Source organism: Phoenix dactylifera, chromosome 16 (assembly GCF_009389715.1).
Source record: "Phoenix dactylifera cultivar Barhee BC4 chromosome 16, palm_55x_up_171113_PBpolish2nd_filt_p, whole genome shotgun sequence".
Taxonomy (NCBI): domain Eukaryota; kingdom Viridiplantae; phylum Streptophyta; class Magnoliopsida; order Arecales; family Arecaceae; genus Phoenix; species Phoenix dactylifera.
In genome coordinates, this window is record NC_052407.1 from 3,769,830 (window position 1) to 3,795,250 (window position 25,421).

At 37.6% G+C, this 25,421-nt stretch overlaps 1 protein-coding gene across 6 annotated transcripts in view; it reads left to right on the top strand.

Annotated features, from left to right (window-relative positions):
* LOC103705979 (putative uridine kinase C227.14) overlaps positions 1–25,079 on the top strand; it is a 38,500-nt gene extending 13,421 nt beyond the window's left edge. For 3 of the 6 annotated variants that reach the window (XM_008789905.4, XM_017842506.3, XM_008789908.4), the window contains 3 exons: positions 23,540–23,626; positions 24,088–24,259; positions 24,688–25,079. In XM_008789905.4, coding sequence (XP_008788127.1) covers positions 23,540–23,626; positions 24,088–24,259; positions 24,688–24,774 — 346 coding nt within the window. In that variant the 3' untranslated portion in view covers positions 24,775–25,079. Of the gene's footprint in view, positions 1–23,539; positions 23,627–23,836; positions 23,969–24,087; positions 24,260–24,687 lie in introns of all 6 variants that reach the window. The other 3 variants (XR_003385460.2, XR_003385461.2, XM_008789906.4) reach the window with 3 other exon arrangements.
* The last annotated feature ends 342 nt before the right edge of the window (positions 25,080–25,421 follow it).

The following is a 25,421-nucleotide window of genomic DNA, read 5'->3' on the forward strand; positions in this document are numbered from 1 at the left end:
GAAAAATTTGGCATGATGCATGCACAAAATGATCACTTTTCCTATAGTGACCTGTCAGGATTATCTCAATACATACAACACACTACCTGTCAGAGCAGCAATCACATAATCTGTCACATATAAACCTGGACAATATATAGCAATACATTATCACAGGCACACAACTGATCTGCACACATATATATACCTGCTTCCCAATCCATCCATGGTCAAACCCATATCCACAACAGGATCTATGACTGTAACTATGCACTATATATAATAGAAGGTTTATAATACACCAAAAGGGGATAAACCTCTATCTACATTATACTATACTATGGAGCGGCACAGCTAGCAGGCAACCACTAATCCTGCTCCTCTCTATACAATACCTGCCCTGCAATCAAAAATATCAAACTGGGGAGTGAGTATATAAATACTCAGTGAGTGGAGTAGAGAGTACTATGCACATGAGACAGAATATAATCATGGCTCGAGATGAAATCTCAAGATCAATAACAACATGAACATGAACTCAACATAGAGAATATGGAGTAAATCATCAATATCACCACAATCAATATCAACTCATCTGAAGCATATATGGAATAATCAAGTCAACATATATGCTACTCATGAATATGCTCAACATGTCATAGTACTGAATCATATAAATCAGGTGTCAATAGGCTGAATCATCAACAAGACAGCTATCGGGAGGTGGGTTTTACGCCCCAGGCGAACCACCAACAACTCTCTACTGTCATATGCATACATCGAATATGACACCACACCAATATATAAATCATCACTAGACAGCTGTCGGGAGGTGGGTTTTACGCCCCAGGCGAACCAGCAAAACTCCCTACTGTCACATGCATATGCAGGATAAGACACCATACCGATAACATAAATGCTAGACAGTTGTCGGGAGGTGGGTTTTACGCCCCAGGCGAACCAGCAACAACTCCCTACTGTCACATGCATATGCAGGATAAGACACCATACCGATAACATAAATGCTAGACAGCTATCGGGAGGTGGGTTTTACGCCCCAGGCGAACCAGCAACAACTCCCTACTGTCACATGCATATGCAGGATAAGACACCATACCGATAACATAAATGCTAGACAGCTATCGGGAGGTGGGTTTTACGCCCCAGGCGAACCAGCAACAACTCCCTACTGTCACATGCATATGCAGGATAAGACACCACACTGATCATATAAATGCCGGCCAGTATCCAGAACAGAAATCCATCTCACATCTACATACTAAACGGCACCTCGCGGGAATTCTACATCCGCGGAAAGCCATACTGCACCTCGCGGGGTCTTACTATGCCCGGCGGCAAGCAGAATATAAGTCGTAGGACCGGCCGATCCTACGCCTAGGGCCGTGTCCCCCCTAGGAAGGGACTGGGCTCCGCCCACCCAGAAGGCTACTATGTGCACAAAGGCCGATGTTCAACCCCATCGACTATAGGTGTCCTGCAGATACTGTCAAGCCATGCATAAATGCCATAATGCACCCTCCCAATACTCTACTAAAAAGGAGCATAATCAAGACTACCACTCACTCGGCCACGACCCAATTATAACTAACATCAGGGTTGGGAGTGAGGAATCACGGGAGTACAATGCAACTCAATATACCATGAGAAGGGCTCTACAAGTCTTTGAAATAGAGAAAATGAAATCAATTTACAAAAGAAGTCATTTCACAATTCAGATCCAATTTCATTACTCATAAAGGAGTATAATCAAGCTACGACTCACAAGTCTTTAAAATAGAGGAAATGAAATCAATTTACAAAAGAAATCATTTCACAATTCGAAATCAATTTGATTACTCATCAACCCCTCGTAATTTCTCTCAATGTTCCCTCAAATGCATGTACAGAATAATCAAGCATGGAGAATCAAGATTATAGAGGAATCTACTACAATATCAATCAATATGCTCAAGTGGAATCAATTCACACTTGGCGACATTCATGAAAATGAATTAAGGATGCTCATGGTGCAAAGTACATGACTCCCACTCACCTGTCAATCTGGCACAGCCCTGATACGCCTCCAAAAATCTACAGCTGGCAGTGGGGAACTTCTTCCTCTTGTTCCCTAGCTTCTTGCCCAACTGATACATGCATTTACAATATATTTAGTTTTGTATCAAGGGCTATAATCTACGTGCCAATTATAATATAGGGAACTTTAATTGATTCAACTCCCCTGTTCCCTAAATCTTTTCTTTTCTTTCTTCTTTTTCTTTTTAATTAATTAACTCACCATTTATGTGTATTAGGGACTCCCTTGCATGAGTACAAGGTCCCCTTAGCTTAATCTAGGCTTAATACCCTATTATGGCATGAAATCCCCTATTTTCCCACTCGGATGAACAGTAACCCGGACCGACAGCCGGTTACTTCATCCTAGGTTTGATCCACTTTCCAAACTCCAAATTTGATGAAATTTTTACCTAACATTCTACACTCATAGGGGATTCCAAAGAGGTAACATGCATTGCTATCGGAGGTCGTTTGACCCCCTAAATAATTCGCCGAAGTTGAGACTTCGACACAGTTTTTCCGTAGTGCCGGAAAAATTTGTCAAAATCCGATTCTTCCTCTTTTAACCGCCTCTACAACCCTTATCCGACCCCTCTAGACTATATTCACCCTTTGTATAGCCTAATGTTATCAAAAGACTAGATAGGGATGGATATTTACCCTTTTTTTTTTGGAAATCGAGGTCCTTGCGTAGAGGGGAAGGAGATCTACGTTTTTTCCTTCAGCTGGAAGTGCAACCGGGATCCCTTTCCTCCTTGAATCCCCTTCCTCTTCTTCTTTCTTCTTTTCCTTCCCTCTTCTTCTTTTTTTTTTTTTTTTTCCTCTCTGTCGCCTGAGAACTCCTCTCCCTCTCTGTCTCAATTCCCTCTTCTCAGCCAACCCACCGCCAGACAAACCCCCATTTAAGTCAAATCAAACTTTAAAAATTCCCATTTTGCCCTTGCCACTTCAACGGATCTACAGTTATGCCATTAACTTTTGATTCCTTCCAATTTTACCCCTTATATCAATTTTAAAGGACTATTCTATCCCTTTATATATAAAAAAAAATTTGGGGTTATTACATCCTCCCCTCCTTATATAAAATTCGTCCTCGAATTTAAAAGAGTAAATTACCTGATTACTCAAAGAGGTGAGGGTATTTGCTCTTCATACTTTGCTCCGACTCCCAAGTGCATTCTTCAACATTGTGCCGGTGCCATTGGACCTTTACCATACATATTTCCTTATTTCTCAGCTTCCTGATCTGAGTATCAAGAATAGCGACAGGAAGTTCTTCATAAGAAAGATCTTCTTCTACTATAACTTCCTGCACTGATAGCACATGAGATGGATCCGGCACATACTTCCGGAGCATAGATATGTGGAATACTGGATGCACATGGCTGAGGTTTGGAGGCAGTGCTAATCTGTAAGATACATTGCCAACTTTATCTAATATTTCAAAGGGGCCAATGTATCTGGGACTAAGCTTGCCCCTCTTTCCAAACCTCATTACCCCTTTCATAGGAGAGATCTTTAGGAACACGTGATCCCCCGTGCCAAACTGCACATCTCTCCTTGATCATCAACCCTCCGTCTATCAGCAGGAGGAGATTTTTCTCTTTGGGGCTCCACATGTGCGGAACCCGCATCCAATGCTATATCTGGCTCCATTCTCCTTGGAAGTATTCTTTATATGTCTCTAAAAGAGTCAAAAAGAGAGGACAGTCGTTACACAGAGCCATAATATATTTTACTGAATTGTAAATGACTCATAAATTAATATACAGAAAAATCCTATGCTCCATAGTATAATGCTATACTTAATCCTGACTCACCCTATTGCTCTGACAGGACTCTTGTTTAACCTGGCTCTGATACCAAGCTTTGTCACGACCCCCGCCCCATTCCCGGCGGGCCGCCGCGACGGTCCTAGGGTGCGGGTAGGCATAAGGCCACCAGCTACCGCGTAGAACCCTACTACCTATCAATCATCAATAAATCTTGAAAAATTTGGCATGATGCATGCACAAAATGATCACTTTTCCTATAGTGACCTGTCAGGATTATCTCAATACATACAACACACTACCTGTCAGAGCAGCAATCACATAATCTGTCACATATAAACCTGGACAATATATAGCAATACATTATCACAGGCACACAACTGATCTGCACACATATATATACCTGCTTCCCAATCCATCCATGGTCAAACCCATATCCACAACAGGATCTATGACTGTAACTATGCACTATATATAATAGAAGGTTTATAATACACCAAAAGGGGATAAACCTCTATCTACATTATACTATACTATGGAGCGGCACAGCTAGCAGGCAACCACTAATCCTGCTCCTCTCTATACAATACCTGCCCTGCAATCAAAAATATCAAACTGGGGAGTGAGTATATAAATACTCAGTGAGTGGAGTAGAGAGTACTATGCACATGAGACAGAATATAATCATGGCTCGAGATGAAATCTCAAGATCAATAACAACATGAACATGAACTCAACATAGAGAATATGGAGTAAATCATCAATATCACCACAATCAATATCAACTCATCTGAAGCATATATGGAATAATCAAGTCAACATATATGCTACTCATGAATATGCTCAACATGTCATAGTACTGAATCATATAAATCAGGTGTCAATAGGCTGAATCATCAACAAGACAGCTATCGGGAGGTGGGTTTTACGCCCCAGGCGAACCAGCAACAACTCTCTACTGTCATATGCATACATCGAATATGACACCACACCAATATATAAATCATCACTAGACAGCTGTCGGGAGGTGGGTTTTACGCCCCAGGCGAACCAGCAAAACTCCCTACTGTCACATGCATATGCAGGATAAGACACCATACCGATAACATAAATGCTAGACAGTTGTCGGGAGGTGGGTTTTACGCCCCAGGCGAACCAGCAACAACTCCCTACTGTCACATGCATATGCAGGATAAGACACCATACCGATAACATAAATGCTAGACAGCTATCGGGAGGTGGGTTTTACGCCCCAGGCGAACCAGCAACAACTCCCTACTGTCACATGCATATGCAGGATAAGACACCATACCGATAACATAAATGCTAGACAGCTATCGGGAGGTGGGTTTTACGCCCCAGGCGAACCAGCAACAACTCCCTACTGTCACATGCATATGCAGGATAAGACACCACACTGATCATATAAATGCCGGCCAGTATCCAGAACAGAAATCCATCTCACATCTACATACTAAACGGCACCTCGCGGGAATTCTACATCCGCGGAAAGCCATACTGCACCTCGCGGGGTCTTACTATGCCCGGCGGCAAGCAGAATATAAGTCGTAGGACCGGCCGATCCTACGCCTAGGGCCGTGTCCCCCCCTAGGAAGGGACTGGGCTCCGCCCACCCAGAAGGCTACTATGTGCACAAAGGCCGATGTTCAACCCCATCGACTATAGGTGTCCTGCAGATACTGTCAAGCCATGCATAAATGCCATAATGCACCCTCCCAATACTCTACTAAAAAGGAGCATAATCAAGACTACCACTCACTCGGCCACGACCCAATTATAACTAACATCAGGGTTGGGAGTGAGGAATCACGGGAGTACAATGCAACTCAATATACCATGAGAAGGGCTCTACAAGTCTTTGAAATAGAGAAAATGAAATCAATTTACAAAAGAAGTCATTTCACAATTCAGATCCAATTTCATTACTCATAAAGGAGTATAATCAAGCTACGACTCACAAGTCTTTAAAATAGAGGAAATGAAATCAATTTACAAAAGAAATCATTTCACAATTCGGAATCAATTTGATTACTCATCAACCCCTCGTAATTTCTCTCAATGTTCCCTCAAATGCATGTACAGAATAATCAAGCATGGAGAATCAAGATTATAGAGGAATCTACTACAATATCAATCAATATGCTCAAGTGGAATCAATTCACACTTGGCGACATTCATGAAAATGAATTAAGGATGCTCATGGTGCAAAGTACATGACTCCCACTCACCTGTCAATCTGGCACAGCCCTGATACGCCTCCAAAAATCTACAGCTGGCAGTGGGGAACTTCTTCCTCTTGTTCCCTAGCTTCTTGCCCAACTGATACATGCATTTACAATATATTTAGTTTTGTATCAAGGGCTATAATCTACGTGCCAATTATAATATAGGGAACTTTAATTGATTCAACTCCCCTGTTCCCTAAATCTTTTCTTTTCTTTCTTCTTTTTCTTTTTAATTAATTAACTCACCATTTATGTGTATTAGGGACTCCCTTGCATGAGTACAAGGTCCCCTTAGCTTAATCTAGGCTTAATACCCTATTATGGCATGAAATCCCCTATTTTCCCACTCGGATGAACAGTAACCCGGACCGACAGCCGGTTACTTCATCCTAGGTTTGATCCACTTTCCAAACTCCAAATTTGATGAAATTTTTACCTCACATTCTACACTCATAGGGGATTCCAAAGAGGTAACATGCATTGCTATCGGAGGTCGTTTGACCCCCTAAATAATTCGCCGAAGTTGAGACTTCGACACAGTTTTTCCGTAGTGCCGGAAAAATTTGTCAAAATCCGATTCTTCCTCTTTTAACCGCCTCTACAACCCTTATCCGACCCCTCTAGACTATATTCACCCTTTGTATAGCCTAATGTTATCAAAAGACTAGATAGGGATGGATATTTACCCTTTTTTTTTGGAAATCGAGGTCCTTGCGTAGAGGGGAAGGAGATCTACGTTTTTCCCTTCAGCTGGAAGTGCAACCGGGATCCCTTTCCTCCTTGAATCCCCTTCCTCTTCTTCTTTCTTCTTTTCCTTCCCTCTTCTTCTTTTTTTTTTTTTTTTCCTCTCTGTCGCCTGAGAACTCCTCTCCCTCTCTGTCTCAATTCCCTCTTCTCAGCCAACCCACCGCCAGACAAACCCCCATTTAAGTCAAATCAAACTTTAAAAATTCCCATTTTGCCCTTGCCACTTCAACGGATCTACAGTTATGCCATTAACTTTTGATTCCTTCCAATTTTACCCCTTATATCAATTTTAAAGGACTATTCTATCCCTTTTTATATAAAAAAAAATTTTGGGGTTATTACAATAATGTCCAAATCTACCACACCTATAACATTGAGGATAGACTGCACAGCAGCAAAGCAGATCATAGAGAAAGATATAAAAAATTTGGTATCCAAGCAAATTTTTGCTGGATGGCAGGCACAATTGTCTGTTTTTGATTTTAATATTGAATATATTAAATCAAAAGAGAATTCTCTTCCAGATTTCTTAACACGTGAATTTTTACAGGGATGATTCCTCTCAGAGGAACATATGCTCGGGGAAGAAATTCTTCTCGAGGAATCAGGGGACGCAGTGCCAATGCACTTCCCATGAATACAGCTAATTTCCTGTTTCATAGACAGCCAGAAAGGGTACCACAAATGGTGGACCTAGCAACCTACTTGGGGCAACAAAAACAAAAGCAGGTTGAACAGCAAAATGCTGCAAGAGAAAATCTCTCTTCTTCATCATCATCAAAGCCAACAATGAAAGAGGTGCTTCAAGAAAGTACTATTGACACCTCATTCTTGCAAAATAATTGCGAGACCATTATAATGTACCTGGGTCCAAGTGACATTGAGCAAATGGAAGACCCATGGTGCATTCGTCAAAAATATTTTGACGAGCAAGGATATCCTTCAATGAACGACAAGGACAGACAGATAATGGAGAAATTATTGCTCCTTACTGAATCTGTGGAAATTAATCATAATTTCCATAATAATAATATAACTAATTATATCAATTATAGTAAATGTACTATTTGCAGGATCATGCAGCCACAAGAATGGGGACTGGATCCCAACAGGCCAATCATGATAACCAAATATGGTTATGAAATCATGGCAACATACTGGGACTACGTCGAGGCTTTCACTAACCTATTTTTCTATGAAAATGCCAAGAGAAAACACTCTTGGTTTCTGCAGGTACATCCTGATGTTCTGGCCAAACCCGTTCCGGGTTGGTTCAACAAATGGTGGACATTCTTCGACCCTGACATAAGAATATTACCTAAAGAATTACTCAGTCTTTTTGAAGAATGGGTGGATACACATCCAGTCATTAATAAAATGACCAATGATCAGATTTGTACTGCTACCTGTCCTATGATGTATTTCATAGAGAACAAGATTCCATGGATCTGGAAATGGACCTTATCTACCGGATTTGACTCCAACAATATTCCAGTTTTAAAGAGAAATGCTCTCTACAAATGGTGGGTAGGAATGCCCAACGACAAATTAGATGGTATAATAACTACCATCAAAGAGAATATTCAGGTCTATAAGGAGAAAAAAATATTTGGATCTCCTCAACAATCCAGTACCAATGATGATAACTTATTTATGTCCATGAAACATACATTAAGCAGGAGATATCCTAATATATCTGAAGAAGAGGTAAAGGCAAAATGCCTGGAAAGAATCAAGAGGGAATTTTTTGAGGCATTTGATGATAAATCCATGAAATCTGCCTCGTCCCAACAATCTTCATCAAATACTCCTGAGAATACAAATAATCCTTATGAATGTTTAGCAGGAGAAGCCCAAGATCCAAATGAAGATCTAGAAGTTCAGAATACCCCTACTCCAATGGAGGAAGTATGGCAAACAATTCTTACCAGAAGACCTGGACAAAAGGGAGCAGTAAAATCTGTCCCACAAACAGAGAAAGGAAAGACAGTGGTCACGACAAGCTCTGGATAGTACACCCGTGAAGAAATCACTTCACCGACACCTTTTGTGCATAGTGAACAAATGATGGGTTCACCGACAGCTTGATTCTGTCTTGTCACTTTTACTAGTGGTTTTGTAAATCTGTGTGCACCCCTATTTTTGTAAATCTGTGTGCACCCCTGGTTTTGTAAATCTGTGTGCACCCCTAGTTTTGTAAATCCGTGTGCACCCATGGTTTTGTAAGAATGGTTTCTGAGTTATTTCCTCTATAAAAGCCATCCTTGGGGTATGTCCAAGGGAGGCGAAAAAATATGGAATGAAGCACTTTTTCCTTAGATCTTCTGTGTTTTCATCCTCCTCCCCGATTTGGTATCAGAGCCAAGTTTGGCACATTCTCAGTTCATTAGCCCCGAACCCAAGAGGGAGGCTACTGGTAGTACCTCGGGTCGGTAATCTGTAGGCAACTATCTATAGTAAGATAAATAATTTTAGCAGAATGGCAGATAGGAGATATGGATATATAATATTATTGATCTTAGATCTCTTTATCTTATGCTTTCTTCTATAATCATTAGACTTTGAATTATTTATCCTATCACAGGACTTTGTCTTCTAAATCTTATCAATCTTGCTAAGTTTCATACCATATCTGAGTTTTGGTCTATAAGTCCCTCACGGATGCGGCCTAAACACCCTAACTCGCCATCCCGGCATCAACGGGTACAAATGGCCTTCCTACGGACCATCACTCAACTATGATATTAACCCAGCATGAGACTAGATTATAAGACATGTAAAATAACTAAAGTCTAATAATTATGGAAAAGCATATGATAAAGAGTTCTAGGGTCTGAATATTATACCTCCATATGCTCCTTCCACCAACAGCTTAGCCAGCCATTCTGGCTATGCTCAGTTCCCTACCTAAGTAAGGTTGGCTTACCGAGACTTTTCCCCGGCGCTTATGTCTCGGCCTATTACCCTTACTATAGATAGTTGCCTACAGATTACCGACCCGAGGTGCTACCAGTAGCCTCCCTCTTGGGTTCGGGGCTCTGATACCAAATCGGGGAGGGCTAATGAACTGAGAATGTGCCAAACTTGGCTCTGATACCAAATCGGGGAGAACTTCCAAATAAACTCAGTTGTAAATCGGGGAGAAGGAGGATGAAAACACAGAAGATCTAAGGAAAAAGTGCTTCATTCCATATTTTTTCGCCTGCCTTGGACATACCCCAAGGATGGCTTTTATAGAGGAAATAACTCAGAAACCATTCTTACAAAACCATGGGTGCACACGGATTTACAAAACTAGGGGTGCACACAGATTTACAAAACCAGGGGTGCACACAGATTTACAAAACTAGGGGTGCACACAGATTTACAAAACCACTAGTAAAAGTGACAAGACAGAATCAAGCTGTCGGTGAACCCATCATTTGTTCACTATGCACAAAAGGTGTCGGTGAAGTGATTTCTTCACGGGTGTACTATCCAGAGCTTGTCGTGACCACTGTCTTTCCTTTCTCTGTTTGTGGGACAGATTTTACTGCTCCCTTTTGTCCAGGTCTTCTGGTAAGAATTGTTTGCCATACTTCCTCCATTGGAGTAGGGGTATTCTGAACTTCTAGATCTTCATTTGGATCTTGGGCTTCTCCTGCTAAACATTCATAAGGATTATTTGTATTCTCAGGAGTATTTGATGAAGATTGTTGGGACGAGGCAGATTTCATGGATTTATCATCAAATGCCTCAAAAAATTCCCTCTTGATTCTTTCCAGGCATTTTGCCTTTACCTCTTCTTCAGATATATTAGGATATCTCCTGCTTAATGTATGTTTCATGGACATAAATAAGTTATCATCATTGGTACTGGATTGTTGAGGAGATCCAAATATTTTTTTCTCCTTATAGACCTGAATATTCTCTTTGATGGTAGTTATTATACCATCTAATTTGTCGTTGGGCATTCCTACCCACCATTTGTAGAGAGCATTTCTCTTTAAAACTGGAATATTGTTGGAGTCAAATCCGGTAGATAAGGTCCATTTCCAGATCCATGGAATCTTGTTCTCTATGAAATACATCATAGGACAGGTAGCAGTACAAATCTGATCATCGGTCATTTTATTAATGACTGGATGTGTATCCACCCATTCTTCAAAAAGACTGAGTAATTCTTTAGGTAATATTCTTATGTCAGGGCCGAAGAATGTCCACCATTTGTTGAACCAACCCGGAACGGGTTTGGTCAGAACATCAGGATGTACCTGCAGAAACCAAGAGTGTTTTTTCTTGGCATTTTCATAGAAAAATAGGTTAGTGAAAGCCTCGACGTAGTCCCAGTATGTTGCCATGATTTCATAACCATATTTGGTTATCATGATTGGCCTGTTGGGATCCAGTCCCCATTCTTGTGGCTGCATGATCCTGCAAATAGTACATTTACTATAATTGATATAATTAGTTATATTATTATTATGGAAATTATGATTAATTTCCACAGATTCAGTAAGGAGCAATAATTTCTCCATTATCTGTCTGTCCTTGTCGTTCATTGAAGGATATCCTTGCTCGTCAAAATATTTTTGACGAATGCACCATGGATCTTCCATTTGCTCAATGTCACTTGGACCCAGGTACATTATAATGGTCTCGCAATTATTTTGCAAGAATGAGGTGTCAATAGTACTTTCTTGAAGCACCTCTTTCATTGTTGGCTTTGATGATGATGAAGAAGAGAGATTTTCTCTTGCAGCATTTTGCTGTTCAACCTGCTTTTGTTTTTGTTGCCCCAAGTAGGTTGCCAGGTCCACCATTTGTGGTACCCTTTCTGGCTGTCTATGAAACAGGAAATTAGCTGTATTCATGGGAAGTGCATTGGCACTGCGTCCCCTGATTCCTCGAGAAGAATTTCTTCCCCGAGCATATGTTCCTCTGAGAGGAATCATCCCTGTAAAAATTCACGTGTTAAGAAATCTGGAAGAGAATTCTCTTTTGATTTAATATATTCAATATTAAAATCAAAAACAGACAATTGTGCCTGCCATCCAGCAAAAATTTGCTTGGATACCAAATTTTTTATATCTTTCTCTATGATCTGCTTTGCTGCTGTGCAGTCTATCCTCAACAAAAATTGTTGATTTAGCAGATCGCTCTGAAATTTTAAAATACATTTAACTATGGAAAGCATCTCTTTCTTAATAGTAGAATACTTACTTTGAGTAGGATTCCATTTTCCAGAGACAAACCTGACAAGGATTTCTTTGCCATTATTAGGATCTAATTGCTTTAAGATTCCTCCATATCCGATATCAGATGCATCAGTTTCGACAATTTTAAACCAATTAGGATTAGCTAGTGCTAAGCAAGGTAAACTTTTTACCTTTGACTTGATTTTTCTTACTTGTTCGGTATGCAAATCACTCCAAGGAACCGGTCTTTTGTTAAGCCTTTTATACAAAAGAGCAGTATCTTCTGCGAGATTCTTGTAATAATCAGATATGTAGTTCAAACTTCCTAAAAATCTTTGAAGTTGTTTAACATCAATTATTTCATCTGGAAATTTAGATGCAAATTCAATGCTTCTTTCAATAGGAATTATCTTCCCTTGAGAAATATAGTGTCCTAAGAACCTTATCTTGGTTTGAAATAAGCTCATTTTCTTTTCGGATATAACTAATCCATTTTTATGGGCTACCATCTTAAAATGTTTAAGATGTTTGATGTGATCTTCAAATGTTTGAGAAAATATTAAGACATCATCTATATACACAATTATGTATGATATGTCATGGAAAATTTCATGCATAATTCTCTGAAATTCAGAGGGTGCATTTTTTAATCCAAAGGGCATTACGTTCCATTCATAATGACCAAATGGTACTGTAAAAGCAGTTTTGTATCTATCTGATTCTTTGATCTGAATTTGCCAATAGCCTGATTTTAGGTCAAATTTTGAAAAGATAGTTGCCTTATTTAATCTATCTAACAAATCTTTTTTATTTGGTAAGGGATACCTTATCCATTTTAGTACTTTATTCAAAGGTTTGTAATTAATTACTAACCTCGGATTTCCTCTTTCCTTTTCTGCATTTTTATTGACATAAAAAGCAGTACAACTCCAAGGAGAAGAAGATTTTCTTATTAGCCTTCTATTGAGAAGTGTTTCTATCTCTTTTTTGCATAGTTTGAGATATTCTTGATTCATTTGTGTTGGCCTAGCCTTAGTGGGAATATCTTGTTCCTTAAAGGATTCTTCATAAGGTAGACTGACCTGATGACTTTTTCTATTCCAAAAAGCATTAGGTAATTCATTGCAAATTTCATTTTTGAATTGCTTTTCTATCATTTTGATCCTATTTTGATTATAAGGATCTTTCAATTTTTCTTCTATATTATAAAGGTCCACTTCCTCCTTTAGAAAGTTTAATTGATTTTCCTTTTTCATAAGGATGTCCTTGATTTCATTTATCATTTTAGTGTGCGGGTCTGTTATAAATGGAAATATTAGCTTCTTTCCTTGGTTTTCTGCATAGATTCCAGTGTTATCTATTTTAGTGATTGGCATGATATCATTAAGGAAAGGAGTTCCTAGAATGATATCTTGTGTTAAGTTTTTTATTAAAATAAAAGATGTTTCAATACAAACATCTTGATTGCAAATGTGTGCTTTTGGTATTTTATATTTAATTGATAACTTATTTCCTCCAGCTGCAGTTAGTGTCTGTACTGTTTTTTGGAAATAAGTTGTTGGGATAAGTCCTTCTTGGATGCAGTTCATATCTGCACCACTATCTATTAATGCCTTAGCATTTTCTAATACAAAATCCTTATTGATTACTAAGTTTATCTTTATATACCATTTTTGGTATGTTATTTGATTCAATATGTTTAAGTATTCAGGAAGATCATTTGGTTCCTGAGTTTCTGGAAAAGATATCTGAGTCTCTTTTTTTGCATTTTCTAGGCTAGATATTCTAACATTGAATTCCTTATTTTCATGTTTTAACATAGATATTTCTATTTTTAATTGGTTTATCTCATATTTCAAGTCTTGTAAGGAAGCAGGTATTTCTTTTATTCTAGAATGATTAAATCTATTCATTACTTCCTGAAATTGATATCCTTTATTGGGTAATATCAACTTTGATGATTCCCTGTTATTTGGGTTCTTCTCTATTAAAAATTCTAGTAGCTGTCTTTTGACATTATGATCAGTAACCTGATCTATGATCTTTAATATTTCCTCCTGACTATTTGTCAGTACATTTAATGATTTCATTCCCACCAAAGATTTCCAATAATCTTTGTTATATTGAACTATATTACATTGACATTCTTTTCCTGATCTTATTTGTTCTTCTGCTGATGAAGATATAACTTCATTGATCTCATCTTCCGATGAACTTGAATAGTTACTATCTTCTTCTGAAGATGAATTTATCATAAGTTTCATTAACTGATTTTTCAGATTTTCATCTACTTCTAAGGAATCAATTTTCCTTCTCATTGAACATCGATTAGCATAATGTCCAAATCTACCACACCTATAACATTGAGGATAGACTGCACAGCAGCAAAGCAGATCATAGAGAAAGATATAAAAAATTTGGTATCCAAGCAAATTTTTGCTGGATGGCAGGCACAATTGTCTGTTTTTGATTTTAATATTGAATATATTAAATCAAAAGAGAATTCTCTTCCAGATTTCTTAACACGTGAATTTTTACAGGGATGATTCCTCTCAGAGGAACATATGCTCGGGGAAGAAATTCTTCTCGAGGAATCAGGGGACGCAGTGCCAATGCACTTTCCATGAATACAGCTAATTTCCTGTTTCATAGACAGCCAGAAAGGGTACCACAAATGGTGGACCTAGCAACCTACTTGGGGCAACAAAAACAAAAGCAGGTTGAACAGCAAAATGCTGCAAGAGAAAATCTCTCTTCTTCATCATCATCAAAGCCAACAATGAAAGAGGTGCTTCAAGAAAGTACTATTGACACCTCATTCTTGCAAAATAATTGCGAGACCATTATAATGTACCTGGGTCCAAGTGACATTGAGCAAATGGAAGACCCATGGTGCATTCGTCAAAAATATTTTGACGAGCAAGGATATCCTTCAATGAACGACAAGGACAGACAGATAATGGAGAAATTATTGCTCCTTACTGAATCTGTGGAAATTAATCATAATTTCCATAATAATAATATAACTAATTATATCAATTATAGTAAATGTACTATTTGCAGGATCATGCAGCCACAAGAATGGGGACTGGATCCCAACAGGCCAATCATGATAACCAAATATGGTTATGAAATCATGGCAACATACTGGGACTACGTCGAGGCTTTCACTAACCTATTTTTCTATGAAAATCCCAAGAGAAAACACTCTTGGTTTCTGCAGGTACATCCTGATGTTCTGGCCAAACCCGTTCCGGGTTGGTTCAACAAATGGTGGACATTCTTCGGCCCTGACATAAGAATATTACCTAAAGAATTACTCAGTCTTTTTGAAGAATGGGTGGATACACATCCAGTCATTAATAAAATGACCAATGATCAGATTTGTACTGCTACCTGTCCTATGATGTATTTCATAGAGAACAAGATTCCATGGATCTGGAAATGGACCTTATCTACCGGATTTGACTCCAACAATATTCCAGTTTTAAAGAGAAATGCTCTCTACAAATGGTGGGTAGGAATGCCCAACGACAAATTAGATGGTATAATAACTACCATCAAAGAGAATATTCAGGTCTATAAGGAGAAAAAAATATTTGGATCTCCTCAACAATCCAGTACCAATGATGATAACTTATTTATGTCCATGAAACATACATTAAGCAGGAGATATCCTAATATATCTGAAGAAGAGGTAAAGGCAAAATGCCTGGAAAGAATCAAGAGGGAATTTTTTGAGGCATTTGATGATAAATCCATGAAATCTGCCTCGTCCCAACAATCTTCATCAAATACTCCTGAGAATACAAATAATCCTTATGAATGTTTAGCAGGAGAAGCCCAAGATCCAAATGAAGATCTAGAAGTTCAGAATACCCCTACTCCAATGGAGGAAGTATGGCAAACAATTCTTACCAGAAGACCTGGACAAAAGGGAGCAGTAAAATCTGTCCCACAAACAGAGAAAGGAAAGACAGTGGTCACGACAAGCTCTGGATAGTACACCCGTGAAGAAATCACTTCACCGACACCTTTTGTGCATAGTGAACAAATGATGGGTTCACCGACAGCTTGATTCTGTCTTGTCACTTTTACTAGTGGTTTTGTAAATCTGTGTGCACCCCTATTTTTGTAAATCTGTGTGCACCCCTGGTTTTGTAAATCTGTGTGCACCCCTAGTTTTGTAAATCCGTGTGCACCCATGGTTTTGTAAGAATGGTTTCTGAGTTATTTCCTCTATAAAAGCCATCCTTGGGGTATGTCCAAGGGAGGCGAAAAAATATGGAATGAAGCACTTTTTCCTTAGATCTTCTGTGTTTTCATCCTCCTCCCCGATTTGGTATCAGAGCCAAGTTTGGCACATTCTCAGTTCATTAGCCCCGAACCCAAGAGGGAGGCTACTGGTAGTACCTCGGGTCGGTAATCTGTAGGCAACTATCTATAGTAAGATAAATAATTTTAGCAGAATGGCAGATAGGAGATATGGATATATAATATTATTGATCTTAGATCTCTTTATCTTATGCTTTCTTCTATAATCATTAGACTTTGCATTATTTATCCTATCACAGGACTTTGTCTTCTAAATCTTATCAATCTTGCTAAGTTTCATACCATATCTGAGTTTTGGTCTATAAGTCCCTCACGGATGCGGCCTAAACACCCTAACTCGCCATCCCGGCATCAACGGGTACAAATGGCCTTCCTACGGACCATCACTCAACTATGATATTAACCCAGCATGAGACTAGATTATAAGACATGTAAAATAACTAAAGTCTAATAATTATGGAAAAGCATATGATAAAGAGTTCTAGGGTCTGAATATTATACCTCCATATGCTCCTTCCACCAACAGCTTAGCCAGCCATTCTGGCTATGCTCAGTTCCCTACCTAAGTAAGGTTGGCTTACCGAGACTTTTCCCCGGCGCTTATGTCTCGGCCTATTACCCTTACTATAGATAGTTGCCTACAGATTACCGACCCGAGGTACTACCAGTAGCCTCCCTCTTGGGTTCGGGGCTCTGATACCAAATCGGGGAGGGCTAATGAACTGAGAATGTGTCAAACTTGGCTCTGATACCAAATCGGGGAGAACTTCCAAATAAACTCAGTTGTAAATCGGGGAGAAGGAGGATGAAAACACAGAAGATCTAAGGAAAAAGTGCTTCATTCCATATTTTTTCGCCTGCCTTGGACATACCCCAAGGATGGCTTTTATAGAGGAAATAACTCAGAAACCATTCTTACAAAACCATGGGTGCACACGGATTTACAAAACTAGGGGTGCACACAGATTTACAAAATCAGGGGTGCACACAGATTTACAAAACTAGGGGTGCACACAGATTTACAAAACCACTAGTAAAAGTGACAAGACAGAATCAAGCTGTCGGTGAACCCATCATTTGTTCACTATGCACAAAAGGTGTCGGTGAAGTGATTTCTTCACGGGTGTACTATCCAGAGCTTGTCGTGACCACTGTCTTTCCTTTCTCTGTTTGTGGGACAGATTTTACTGCTCCCTTTTGTCCAGGTCTTCTGGTAAGAATTGTTTGCCATACTTCCTCCATTGGAGTAGGGGTATTCTGAACTTCTAGATCTTCATTTGGATCTTGGGCTTCTCCTGCTAAACATTCATAAGGATTATTTGTATTCTCAGGAGTATTTGATGAAGATTGTTGGGACGAGGCAGATTTCATGGATTTATCATCAAATGCCTCAAAAAATTCCCTCTTGATTCTTTCCAGGCATTTTGCCTTTACCTCTTCTTCAGATATATTAGGATATCTCCTGCTTAATGTATGTTTCATGGACATAAATAAGTTATCATCATTGGTACTGGATTGTTGAGGAGATCCAAATATTTTTTTCTCCTTATAGACCTGAATATTCTCTTTGATGGTAGTTATTATACCATCTAATTTGTCGTTGGGCATTCCTACCCATCATTTGTAGAGAGCATTTCTCTTTAAAACTGGAATATTGTTGGAGTCAAATCCGGTAGATAAGGTCCATTTCCAGATCCATGGAATCTTGTTCTCTATGAAATACATCATAGGACAGGTAGCAGTACAAATCTGATCATCGGTCATTTTATTAATGACTGGATGTGTATCCACCCATTCTTCAAAAAGACTGAGTAATTCTTTAGGTAATATTCTTATGTCAGGGCCGAAGAATGTCCACCATTTGTTGAACCAACCCGGAACGGGTTTGGTCAGAACATCAGGATGTACCTGCAGAAACCAAGAGTGTTTTCTCTTGGGATTTTCATAGAAAAATAGGTTAGTGAAAGCCTCGACGTAGTCCCAGTATGTTGCCATGATTTCATAACCATATTTGGTTATCATGATTGGCCTGTTGGGATCCAGTCCCCATTCTTGTGGCTGCATGATCCTACAAATAGTACATTTACTATAATTGATATAATTAGTTATATTATTATTTTGGAAATTATGATTAATTTCCACAGATTCAGTAAGGAGCAATAATTTCTCCATTATCTGTCTGTCCTTGTCGTTCATTGAAGGATATCCTTGCTCGTCAAAATATTTTTGACGAATGCACCATGGGTCTTCCATTTGCTCAATGTCACTTGGACCCAGGTACATTATAATGGTCTCGCAATTATTTTGCAAGAATGAGGTGTCAATAGTACTTTCTTGAAGCACCTCTTTCATTGTTGGCTTTGATGATGATGAAGAAGAGAGATTTTCTCTTGCAGCATTTTGCTGTTCAACCTGCTTTTGTTTTTGTTGCCCCAAGTAGGTTGCTAGGTCCACCATTTGTGGTACCCTTTCTGGCTGTCTATGAAACAGGAAATTAGCTGTATTCATGGGAAGTGCATTGGCACTGCGTCCCCTGATTCCTCGAGAAGAATTTCTTCCCCGAGCATATGTTCCTCTGAGAGGAATCATCCCTGTAAAAATTCACGTGTTAAGAAATCTGGAAGAGAATTCTCTTTTGATTTAATATATTCAATATTAAAATCAAAAACAGACAATTGTGCCTGCCATCCAGCAAAAATTTGCTTGGATACCAAGTTTTTTATATCTTTCTCTATGATCTGCTTTGCTGCTGTGCAGTCTATCCTCAATGTTATAGGTGTGGTAGATTTGGACATTATGCTAATCGATGTTCAATGAGAAGGAAAATTGATTCCTTAGAAGTAGATGAAAATCTGAAAAATCAGTTAATGAAACTTATGATAAATTCATCTTCAGAAGAAGATAGTAACTATTCAAGTTCATCGGAAGATGAGATCAATGAAGTTATATCTTCATCAGCAGAAGAACAAATAAGATCAGGAAAAGAATGTCAATGTAATATAGTTCAATATAACAAAGATTATTGGAAATCTTTGGTGGGAATGAAATCATTAAATGTACTGACAAATGGTCAGGAGGAAATATTAAAGATCATAGATCAGGTTACTGATCATAATGTCAAAAGACAGCTACTAGAATTTTTAATAGAGAAGAACCCAAATAACAGGGAATCATCAAAGTTGATATTACCCAATAAAGGATATCAATTTCAGGAAGTAATGAATAGATTTAATCATTCTAGAATAAAAGAAAAACCTGCTTCCTTACAAGACTTGAAATATGAGATAAACCAATTAAAAATAGAAATATCTATGTTAAAACATGAAAATAAGGAATTCAATGTTAGAATATCTAGCCTAGAAAATGCAAAAAAAGAGACTCAGATATCTTTTCCAGAAACTCAGGAACCAAATGATCTTCCTGAATACTTAAACATATTGAATCAAATAACATACCAAAAATGGTATATAAAGATAAACTTAGTAATCAATAAGGATTTTGTATTAGAAAATGCTAAGGCATTAATAGATAGTGGTGCAGATATGAACTGCATCCAAGAAGGACTTATCCCAACAACTTATTTCCAAAAAACAGTACAGACACTAACTGCAGCTGGAGGAAATAAGTTATCAATTAAATATAAAATACCAAAAGCACACATTTGCAATCAAGATGTTTGTATTGAAACATCTTTTATTTTAATAAAAAACTTAACACAAGATATCATTCTAGGAACTCCTTTCCTTAATGATATCATGCCAATCACTAAAATAGATAACACTGGAATCTATGCAGAAAACCAAGGAAAGAAGCTAATATTTCCATTTATAACAGACCCGCACACTAAAATGATAAATGAAATCAAGGACATCCTTATGAAAAAGGAAAATCAATTAAACTTTCTAAAGGAGGAAGTGGACCTTTATAATATAGAAGAAAAATTGAAAGATCCTTATAATCAAAATAGGATCAAAATGATAGAAAAGCAATTCAAAAATGAAATTTGCGATGAATTACCTAATGCTTTTTGGAATAGAAAAAGTCATCAGGTCAGTCTACCTTATGAAGAATCCTTTAAGGAACAAGATATTCCCACTAAGGCTAGGCCAACACAAATGAATCAAGAATATCTCAAACTATGCAAAAAAGAGATAGAAACACTTCTCAATAGAAGGCTAATAAGAAAATCTTCTTCTCCTTGGAGTTGTACTGCTTTTTATGTCAATAAAAATGCAGAAAAGGAAAGAGGAAATCCGAGGTTAGTAATTAATTACAAACCTTTGAATAAAGTACTAAAATGGATAAGGTATCCCTTACCAAATAAAAAAGATTTGTTAGATAGATTAAATAAGGCAACTATCTTTTCAAAATTTGACCTAAAATCAGGCTATTGGCAAATTCAGATCAAAGAATCAGATAGATACAAAACTGCTTTTACAGTACCATTTGGTCATTATGAATGGAACGTAATGCCCTTTGGATTAAAAAATGCACCCTCTGAATTTCAGAGAATTATGCATGAAATTTTCCATGACATATCATACATAATTGTGTATATAGATGATGTCTTAATATTTTCTCAAACATTTGAAGATCACATCAAACATCTTAAACATTTTAAGATGGTAGCCCATAAAAATGGATTAGTTATATCCGAAAAGAAAATGAGCTTATTTCAAACCAAGATAAGGTTCTTAGGACACTATATTTCTCAAGGGAAGATAATTCCTATTGAAAGAAGCATTGAATTTGCATCTAAATTTTCAGATGAAATAATTGATGTTAAACAACTTCAAAGATTTTTAGGAAGTTTGAACTACATATCTGATTATTACAAGAATCTCGCAGAAGATACTGCTCTTTTGTATTCCAGAATCCTGGTCATTGGAAGAAGTAATTCCAACTCAACCAGTAATAAATGAAAATATAGACCAAATCATACAAATGACAGATGGATCGGTAGAGATCATGTTTGATAACTCCAAGAGAAAAGTAGTAAAAATTCCTGAGATAGGAAGATCAATGTCAAGTAGAAGTTTTGATGGGTATACAAGACCTTCAACTTCTAAAACAAAAATTGATGAAACAAATGTAGTAGAAGAAATAAATATAAGTAAGAATAGTATTCCTTATGGAATCTATAAGAGTAAGGAATCTCCTACTCGATCAGAAATGAGTTTTCATATTTAATGGATTACACCCAAGGGAGTTATATAAGAAGAAAACTCAATGAAGAGTTTCAGTCAGAAAGGAATAAACTATTTAGAGTATGGTATTTGGGAAAATTTTCTCCATTAGAATTAGTATATTACAAAAATAAATATTATGAGGAATTAGGATACTATCAAAAGATAGAATATTTTACCCCTTGGTTTTTAAAATTTTATGCAAATGAGAAAAACCAAGAAATCGCGGTTCTCCAGAAAACATGGACAACTATACAGGATGAAATAATAAATTCACCTTTTCCTCCGCAACAAATGTTAAAACTTCAATCAACTGAAGCAATGGCTTATTCCAACTTAAGTAAGATGGAACATTCACATGTTACAATAAGAGAATTAAATACTCTTATTAGAGCACAAAATTATACAAATGCATACTTACATTGCATAGGAACAGAATTATTGCAGCTAGAGAAAAAATTAAATGAAATACCAAAGAATATGGAAAGAGACATCCAGATTCTAAAAAAATTAAAGGAAAACCCTGAGAAAAATAAGGAACCAATGACTCCGGTTATTCAGCCTCCACCAGAAGTAAAAAAGATTACAGAGAAATCCCTTGCAACTGCTTGTACCCCAGGGCCCTCCAACAGATGACATTCATAAATACCATGGTTCCAAGTGTTGGCCAGCATTTACTGTTCAAGTCTAGTACCTGCACCTAGCATGGGTTGGCACATCTAGTAAATCCTTTTTTATTATGTCTAGTTAAAAAAGGGTTTAGAAAGTGTTTTTTTTTTATTTTTTTTCTTTGGCATATGCCATGCAGTAGGTGGATGGCATGGGTACCGGCATTGATTCCTATACCCTTGCATAGCACTTGTTTTAACGTGGTGGGTTCACTACAACTGGACAAAATGCCAAAGGATATATGGTTTTTGGAATATAAGTTCCTAGTTCAGAGTAAAGTTACTAAACTATTCTACGTTTAGGACTTAAAATGTTTGCGAGCCATGAATGAACTGAGGTCCAAGGCTACGTATTGTCCAACTCTACCTTTTGCAGCGATTAGGTTCTGACAAGCATCTCACATAAAAATTATCCATAAGACTAGGGGGTGAGGTTAAAATAACCTGATGGATTGGCATTTATTTTCAGAGAGTAAACACAGAAGGATTGAAAGATACTTGATAACTGTTGGTCATATGTCAGCATTATAGTATATAAAATAAAAATTCTAGCTTTTGGATTTTAATTGCAATTACAAAACCAAAGCATAAGTTAGAGTTTGAGAGTAAAGGACATCGACATGTAAAATCAACTCACCAGCTCATATATTTGTACATGACTGTGATCATACTAGCAGGCCTCACACCTTTTCTTGGGCCTATGTACCTATAGATGTAGCAGATGTACGTATCCTAAGATGAACAGTTAGCTTTTTAGTTCCATTAGGTAAGAGAAAAGAATCATTTTACATATGCTCCTTGCTACTAGATGTAGATCCTTACTTCTATATTCTTTAATAATTTGTTTGTAGGTATATTGATGTCGTTGTCACTCATCAGAATAAGGGAAAAAATGTTAAAGAAGCATATGAAAAATGGGCTGTGCTTTAGTTACTTCCCCTTCTTCTTACTGCATATTTTGCACATTTGCTTATAATAAATATTTTAATCTTTTCAAAACCATTCACTTATATTACAGCACATTTTTAAAATAAAATTTGTACTTTCTGCTGGACTCGATAGTTCAATTATTTTCTACTTTGTTTTATAGAACTTTTCTTTAGATCTTTTCCTGTTTAATTACTCATAACTAATAAAAAATTATGCATGCATCCAATGCATTCATAAAAATGCTGCATGGGGAAGGAAAGAAAAGAAAAAGAAACTATACAATGCTATGCTTACAGTACAGTACATGATGGGGTAAAATAATATTTTTGGTAGGATCGACACCATGGTTGCTCTGGCCAGAGCGATATAACTAAATGCTTCTTTACAGATTTAAATGCTCAGTACGTTCTTATTTTTTGACAGGCACAAAATAGTGATTGTGGAGGGAAATTACTTGTTACTGAAAGAAGGGGCTTGGAAGGAGGTCTGTTCTATGTTTGATGAGAAGTGGTAAGCTCATTTTATGAGCATTTGGCATGGATTAATGCACATTATGCTTTGTTTAATTGAACCTGTAAGAGTGTTAAAGATTAGATACAGGCTATCATGAAACCTCTTTTTTCATAGTTTTTAAGTAGATTCCCTTTTTGACACGTGCCCATTATTAAGTAGATTTTTTTTTCAACACGCACCCATTGCCACTATTTAATCTCAAGACAGTGTCTTCGAGAAACAGAAACAGAGTGTGTCTGGCAAGTGACAAAAAGGCAGAGCATTAATCAGTTCAAACTGTCTCTAGATAAAACAGTGGTGGAATGGTTGCAGGAACAAACTGTATATACTACCCAGACGGTGGGCTACTAATTTGCAATTTAATTAATTTCCGATGCTCGTGTTCATTCTGGATCTGGTTATTCCAAACTGTGTTCAAAATTTTTTGGTTAACTTCTGCGATCATTTTTCCTTTCTAGGTTCCTTGACGTTGACATTGATACTGCCATGCAACGAGTTCTGAAAAGGCATATATACACAGGTCGGTACTCTGAACAATTTGTCAAGGCTATGTTTCATATTGAAGACCATAAATGTCTTATTCTTCTGATCACTGTGCCAGGCAAGGAGCCACATGTTGCGAAGTGGCGGGTAAGAGTATTTTCTTTTCTAGTCCTTCGTCGAACTTCTTAAACAGTAAAATAATGGCTATATTTAAAGGGCTATGCTTTGGAAAGAATCTTCATTCAGCCATTTTGTTTTCCCCACTGCCACTACATATAGCTATGCTATCTTGCCTTGCTGGTAGTGCAGTTGAGGATCTGCAGAAGTGAATGCTCTCAAGCTATCCATTTTATTGAGATATTTCCATTATAGTTCACTTTAATCTCTTCTGTTTTATAACTTTTAACATTTAGAAATTTGTGCCTTTAAATTTTTTGTCAAAATGACTTATTATTTCCTTTTTCTGGCTCAAGCCCTAATGTCGGTTTCCTGTCTATGATCGGAATCAGGTCAAATGTTGTACATCTATTCTGACTGACCATATCTTTTTTATGCTGTGCTTCTTTCTGGATCAGGTGGAGTACAATGACCATCCAAATGCAGAACTCATAATGAAAACAAAAACGAACGCAGATCTTGTAATCAGGTCGGTGGACTTCTAAAGCTGGACATAAATGCCTCAACAAGGGATGAACTAAATCAGAATGGTTCTCTCTGTATTAATAATCATGATCATCATTTAGACAGGGAGAAGTCATCTTGTTTATTTAATAAAGAATGTTCCAGTTTCAGGTGCTCTATTTTCAGTTTTTAACTTCGTATTCTTCTCTCCCAAGAATTATAGATTCATGGTTTCAAGAAAACAATAACTGTAATCATGACGAGATTAATCAAGCTATCATGATTTGCAAGTCAGGGGAAAACCTATAAAAATGCCTTGTTCATCAATAAAGAATGTTTTTTCCTTTTTCTGGTTGTTAGGCCAGCTGGAGATGAAGTGATCCCATTTATACCTACACTATTTCACTCTCTTCCAGTATTATAATCTTGGCCAACCCAGTGGCTGGACTACGAGAAAATATACCTTGTTATTAGTGTTTTTGGATTTTATCTAATAGAACATGTTATTGGCTATGTGCCTAATATATTATAATCTTGAACTATATGCGTGGACAAATTATATCTTGCATGGCGTGCACGGCCACATGGTGTACGCCGCCGATCACAGCTGCTTGTTTCTGTAGCAGAGCACCGAGATGAGCGCTTGATAAATGAGGCTCACAAAAGCGAGCTGCTCAGATTGGCGGAC